General features: G+C 46.7%; 1 protein-coding gene across 1 annotated transcript in view; it reads right to left on the reverse strand.

Annotated features, from left to right (window-relative positions):
• Positions 1-78: 78 nt before the first annotated feature.
• LOC135808270 (autophagy-related protein 16-1-like) overlaps positions 79-7,512 on the reverse strand; it is a gene marked incomplete in the record, with an annotated part of 19,379 nt that continues 11,945 nt past the window's right edge. The window contains 6 exon segments of the mRNA XM_065321436.1: positions 79-1,135; positions 2,168-2,266; positions 3,596-3,643; positions 4,086-4,170; positions 4,861-4,925; positions 5,421-5,474. Coding sequence (XP_065177508.1) covers positions 1,039-1,135; positions 2,168-2,266; positions 3,596-3,643; positions 4,086-4,170; positions 4,861-4,925; positions 5,421-5,474 — 448 coding nt within the window.

Below are 7,512 nucleotides of genomic sequence, written 5' to 3' on the forward strand. Positions count from 1 at the left end.
TTCACAAAACTCCAGTGATCGAGGAACGCAAGAGCCAAACTGGTAACATGGTCAACACAACCGTCACGGTTACCCTGGTTACACAGGCACACCAAACGGGAACCAAGATCTAACAATAGAATAGTGAGTGGAGAGTAGAGAGACGAAAATAGATCTTGAATAGGATATGGAATAACAATAATAAAAAGTAAAAGAATAGGTAACACCTGGGATGAGGTCAGCGGCGGTACCAACAATGGCGGCAACAACAACAACAACGACGACGACGATGACAACAACAATGACACCACCAAGAGAAAGTAAGGTGGCACCGTCGTCATCTGCCTAAAGCAGCAGCAGAGGTGAAGAGACTGGATAGAACTAAAAGACACGCCGTGCGCCTACTTGTGTACCTACTTGAAGTACACCCGAACGGCCGAAGAGCAGAGAGCAGGTCATAGCGCGTGAGGATACAATGCAGCAAGTAGCGGTCAAGACAGCAGCAGTAGCAGTGCAAAGCAGCATCATATATCACCTTCATGAAAGAGGCCCTAATCACAATAAAAAGCATGAACATGAATGCACTAAGCGAGAGACATCAAGGTTACCATGGAACAGGCACCAGCCGCATTGAACAAATAACCATCAAAAGACATAGCACTTCAATCGGATAAAGAATGCGATACAAACGCAAGTACAGACATGTACTCACAACATTGAAAACGCCACAGGGTTATACTAAAAGCAATCAAAGTATGAACGGCAGAGAAAATAGTTTTAAAGCAGTGGCACGGCACGTGTGCCTCAACCGAGGAAACCTGTCATAGGATGGTAAGCAAACAAACATACAACTAAGATGACGTTACAAGCTACTATTACAACAACAACAACAGTGAAGAGATAAACAGTCGCAGCCAGCTGCAAGACTGAAGAATAGGTTAGAATCCGTGGAAAGATAACTGGTCACAAGTCTGTTAGTACGCCAAGAGACGGCTTGCGCGGCTCTCGTGAGAGTGCACACAACAGCATCGCGGTGGATGTGTTGGTGCGGCAGTGCAATCAGCAGCGCTCCCGCCAAACAATACATCTCTTGTTCTTCTCGCCAGACACCATGAAGTCACCACTTGGATGCCATGCTACAGTAAGAACTGACGCACTGTCAAAGAAACATTGCAACAAAAAGCACAGAATGGGCAACAAAAGAAAATGACATCATGAGCAGAGAAGTGATGAATATGCACTGTACAGTCGACCTCGGGAATACCAACTCGCAAATAACGACACAATCTTCAGACCAAGCGACCATTTGACTGCACACTTACAACGACACTTTTCTCATGCACCATCGAGGGTTGTTATTCGCAAGGCTACCTGTACCTTGGCAATTCACTTACACCCCTGATTCGAAGCCCCCAACATCGGCATTCTCCATCAATCCCCGGTATAGATTGTGCAAGTGCGTTCTGAATGCAAACATTGCCATGACTGAAACTGCGATCGCGATAGCAACAGCTCACAACTTTGTATCGCGAAAGTGATTGCATCATTGGAAAGCCCAGCTTCTCGGCAATCATCCACATACTTGAATGTTTGAACTCGGCGGAGAACTGACCGAGATCCTGCTCTGAGTGGTGCACATTTGGACTGAATCGATAGCAATGGACAAGCCACCCATTACATACTCTAATTCAACATAATGTTCGGCGCATATCTATTTGGTACATACATGTAGATGCATGCCTAACACAGTACAGTGCAGTTCATACAGCCTGCCTGTGACTTTGTACTGCATCTTTGCACATGTGTGTGCATACTGGACTGCCAATGTTACACATAACATGTGTGAACTTCGAAGTAGCCTTATGTGACAGTGCATTTTATGTGGCACTGCTGTTTGTCATACCTAATAATAATGACAATGTCCATCAAATGACTGAGAGGAGGGCATGTGATGTCATCTGTATTACCAAAAGAATATTCGTTCATTTGTTCGTTAAGCCAAAGAATATTCGGCTACTAGGTTTTGACATTCGTTTCACCACTAATTTTCAATTTTTCAGCTATTTCGAACTAGGCCTTCGAGGCTTAAATTTTGTTGCGGCTTAAATTTTGGTTTGCAAGGTACAGTACGACAGTGAATACAGGCAGCAGCAGATGGAATACATGAAGAAAAAAAGGCTCTACTTACCTGTGTTCTTTGATAACTTTCTCGACCTTCTGGCTAGCCAAAGACCACACAAATATACTTCCATCTTGAGAGCCACATGCAACATACTTGCCATCAGGACTGCAGAGAAAGAGTATGGAGAGGGAGAGAGAGAGGGAGAGCGACAGAGACAGAGAGAGAGACAGACAGACAGAGAGAGAGAGAGAGAGACAGAGAGGCATACCGGGGGAATAGAGGAGGAAAGAAAGAGAACATCACCCAGAGGACACGGCTACAGACAGAAGAGGCTGTTCAGTGTTCACACAGCTCAACATACAATGTACAAGTACGTACACACATGCACGTGGAACTCCACAGTAGTCGAAGCATGTTGAGGATACGGCATTCGGCATGTGCACCAACTAGTTCTGTACTGTTCAATACGTCGAAAGGGTGGCACTGCTATGCTCTACTTGGTGTGATCGATTGAGTCCGGTGAGTTGGCACTTATGCAGGCTGCCGCTCATCTAGGCCTGCTGCACCGTGCTAAATTATTACGAAAGAAGTATAGACCTGACCCGGTGCAGACTGTGCTGCTTTGTACATGAAATGTGTACTGTTCGAGTGACTCACTTCTCTGCTCTGTACATGAAATGTGTACTGTTCGAGTGGCTCACTCCTCTGCTCTGTACATGAAATGTGTACTGTTCGAGTGGCTCACTCCTCTGCTCTGTACATGAAATGTGTACTGTTCGAGTGGCTCACTCCTCTGCTCTGTACATGAAATGTGTACTGTTCGAGTGGCTCACTCCTCTGCTCTGTACATGAAATGTGTACTGTTCGAGTGGCTCACTCCTCTGCTCTGTACATGAAATGTGTACTGTTCGAGTGGCTCACTCCTCTGCTCTGGCGACGACTATTAGTACCCCATAGTACAGGGCAGTGGAACAGAATCCAAATGCACGGGTCAACCAATGCTGAGCGCTGTGTAGCATAGCCCCAGAGCAGCGACTACTGCTTGCCGTGCACTGGTGTACTGGTGTACTGGGTGGTAGCTTGTGATTGGACTTCATGAAGTACGGCCGCAGTTTATGCCATGTCTTGCTCTATTCAGACATTGGCAACATGTACTTGAAAATTGGGCATGCGATGCCCCCCCCCCTCCCCTCCCCTCCCGTACAATGCTATACATGTTGTTGGTTGACAGCATGTAACAAGGCGGAGACCACCATGTTCATAAACAGTGCGTGATCTTACTACAACCTCCGCGGTTGGTAGAGCCCCGGTCTTCACGACCATCTGAACAACTGAGGTTGTAGTAAGATCACTGTGTTCCAAACATGCTGTCAACCAACAACATGCTGTCAACAAAACAAGGTTTATCTAATGCTGTACATGTATTTGCATTGAAAGCATCAGACCTTAGCTACAATATAGACACATAGCTCAGTACCGGAGACTAAGTCTTACCTGAAGCAGCAGCGTGAACAATCGGATGCTACTTTAAAGCCGTCCGCTCTACACAAAACGACAACAACAAAGCCACCACAATCACAAACTCAATCAGTTGTAAATAACTGGAACTCTATCAAATGAGAACGAGAGCGGAGAACAAGATCAAAGCGACTGCATTCAGGGTACAGGCTGTGTCCTGTGATGATACGGAACCTCCAGCACCAGGGTGACATAACGTGTACATGTATGTACACTGCCATGTGCAAGCTAGTGTGCAATATACTACTAGAGAATCCATCGCACATTACACTACAGTACACTGCAGTACACAATGGCATGCGGCAAGGATCGGGGAATACTTGGTTAGTACGGAGGTTACGATAGTATTGTGCACTATCAGCAATCAGGACTCTTGCTGTGCAGACTGCAGCCACTGTATTACAGTCTCAGCAGCCATAGCAATCAGAGCAAGTGCATGCTGCACATCAACAGTCAAAGCACATACCCCAGTGAGTGGAGAACAGAGTTCATCCTGAGATCTATCACCTTCAAGATATCATCCCTTGAGCAGCTCAGAAGGAGTGTCTTTTCTGTAACACAGCAACAGCACAAGCAGCAGCACCACCAGCATCACTCAAATCTTCTGCACAACTGGAAAACGTTCCTGACCATTCAGCTGAAACGAACTTCAAACCAAACTTTAAAAAATGCACACTGTGGTATAATGAAGTACTTAAGGTGAGCCCGCTTCATGATTCAAACTCCACCGTCATACAGAATGGCAGTGCACAGTACGGTGAATTCGAAAGCCTACTTCGAAGCGACATAACAATACGCAGGCTTGCAGAGCCACTGATACAGCTGTCACAGCACAGTGCAACTGACTGTCAGCGCAATACTAGTAGAGGTAGTGGTATTCAGTGAAACTGACTGTCTTGGGCAACACTAAAAGAGATAGCGGCATATTGCCTTCACAGCTGGTCAAATTATCAGAATTCAGTAGTGTCAAACGTAGTGTGTGCTTCCAATCCAAGTCTAAAGAGAATGTTGAGGGAATCTTGGTCGGATAACAACTACACCATAGACCAGAGCTTACTCTAACAACAACATTGGCATATAATTCGAAGTACTCTAATAAATGTCCTGGTTTGAGTCCTGATGGCAATACTGTAGTCTGGTTTCTAGAAGGCCTTTTCGTCTACACCTCTGTTCAACATTACGAATACAAACACCCGACCACATAGCATAGGACACTGGCAACAAAAAGTTGCAAAACTCACCAGGAGAGAGATCTAAGGATGTTACACGACCTTGAAGTAAGACCTCATTGGCACTCGCCTCTGATCTGATACACACAATAAGGATGAATAAACACAAACAAACATGACTGCATACACATGTGCACACACACATACATAACACATTCTATTCGTGACATTGAATGCCTCCCGCTCTGGAGTACAGATTTTAGGGCCATTGCGGCTGTATAAGCGGGAGAGAGAGAGAGCGCGAGAGAGAGAGAGAGAGATAGATAGATAGAGAGAGAGAGAGAGAGAGAGAGAGAGAGAGAGAGAGAGAGAGAGAGAGTCCACTAGCACCACAACCCCATTCTCAACCAGTCCTCAGAAGTTCACACTTCACCAGTATCTAATGCAACACAAAAGAAAGATGGGGCTCAAACTAGCTTGCCTCTTTGAGACGAGGCATCACCTTGACATGTAGGTGACAGTTTCAAGGTTCAAGGCACGCACACAAGAGTGCACATACGTCAGCCAGTGAGTGAGTTTGTTTCGCAAAGCACCAAAACCAGCAACAGGCAGGGTCAAAACCTCTCAAATACCTGATATCCCAGAAGCGGATCTTCTTGTCAAAATGGCCACTTACTACAGCCGCTCTGCAGTGGGAACAGTGAGTACAACACCAAGACACAGACATGTACATGTACAGCAGAAGGCAATGGGCTCAGAGGATAGCCAGGTTCAACCGTCTACGATTCCAGTACCGGCAGTTCATAACTTTCAAGTGTTTTAAGCCTCCACTCCCGTACACGGTATCCCCGCGTGCACCCTGCAACTAGAGAGGTTCAGTGACTCGTTTTTCATGAACGAAACGAGTGCTGACACCCGGTCCGGGTTAGAGTCTCGTTGACATCTCGTTCAGAAGATTCGTTTTTACGAATCCGGCCTGTCTGATTCGTATGCAGCTCCGAGATCGATCTGCCCCAGAAAGTGTGAAAACTTTTTGACTTTTTTGAATTTTTTTTATCTTTGTTGATTATCGATTCTTTCGTTTTCACTTTCGTTGTGTTTGGTAAGAATTTTTCCTTTCCTTTTTCCGCAATGTCAAGTGAAGTGCAGGCTCCCCCAACGTCCCCCTCCACCCCCGTGTCTCCCTCTGGAGCAACTCCTGTAGAATGCAGAAGAATTCGGAAATTTGCAGTCTTAGATGACATCAATTTGCTGAACTTGATCTTGTCCTCCGGACATGAACACGTTTTTGCCTTACCGCAAGGGAATAAGGCTTGGCAGGACATCGGCAACGCCCTGTCACGGTCGGAGCCGAAGCTGGGCGACATCACCAGCCGGGCAGCGAAGGACCGAGCTGAAAAAGTCGTGCGAGACGGCCGCGCGGAAGACAACTGGCGTGCCAAGCTTTCAAATTTTCTCTCCACCATATTTACCATGGCAATCATGATGCGACTCTCTGTCTTCTTGTGCACGAGTCACTAAACCTATTTTGGGCACTGCACGAGCCGAATACAAAACGAAATCGATCTCGTTACGTTTACGAGTTGACAACGAATCACTGAACCTCTCTACTAGCACTCCAGTATCCCCCGCACACATGACTCCAGTATCCCCCGCACACATGACTTTCCAGGTATCCCGGCAACAGCATGAACCATGAGACCGTACGCATAGTTCCCGCTCCCTGATCCTTGAATCATACTTAGACCAGTGAACACGCATCAAGTTCCCGCTTTCCCATATCATACGCTATTCTCCGTCGGCCTGGGTAGCTGCATATGTGCTGCTCATCATTCATCTTGCCGTAGCTACCCCGGCCCAATATTTAGCCTTGAGAAAGTGCTGGACATCCCACAGAAGATGAAAGTAGGGAAGACGTAGATCTACCGCACCCTGAAGGATTGTGAGTCCAACAAGAAATGGTCAAATGCTGCCTGTATATGGTGGCGGTAAATACTCCCGGACGCACACACCAAGCATGGTGGATCAGATCTACCGCACCCTGCAAGACTGTGAGTCCAACAAGAAATGGTCAAAAGCTGTTTGTACATGATGGCAGTAAATACTCCCGGACGCACACACCAAGAATGGTGGGTCAGATCTGCCGCACCCTGAAGGACTGTGAATTATTTTATTTTCTTCTTTCGCACCAAATGATTATTTCCTTCTCGTGATTGACTGTCTACACGTTGCAAGTGAAGCTGTCTCATTACCGATCAGAGATCAAACTGTCTGTGTGTTTCACAGCGCAGGTCCCAGTTCTCAGTAGTAAAGGTGCTGCGCTCTTGCAGAGCACAGTCAAGGTTTGCAATGATTGCCTGCCCTCCGCGCGCACGCGAAGGATACCAGCCAGCCAGCATATTCAATGCGGACGGGACTGGACGTTTCTTCCGTGCCGTCCCCAACCATTCCTTGGTGTCGAAAAAGGATGCCTGTAAAGGTGGGAAGCAGGCGAAGGACCGACTAATGGCTCTGCTCGCCACCAGCACAACTGGTGAAAAGTTAAAACCGCTTGTCATCGGCTGCTCCAAAGAACTCACATTGCTTTACAAGTTCTTCATCGCCGTATCATTCGTAAAATATTTCGTACAGACCGCTACGTTCCAAACTCAGACGTGAATGCGGCTGCATCAACTACCACTTTGCAACACTATCTTGATGTGCACCCTGGCACATTCTATTTTT

Source organism: Sycon ciliatum, chromosome 2, assembly GCF_964019385.1.
Source record: "Sycon ciliatum chromosome 2, ocSycCili1.1, whole genome shotgun sequence".
Taxonomy (NCBI): Eukaryota; Metazoa; Porifera; class Calcarea; order Leucosolenida; family Sycettidae; genus Sycon; species Sycon ciliatum.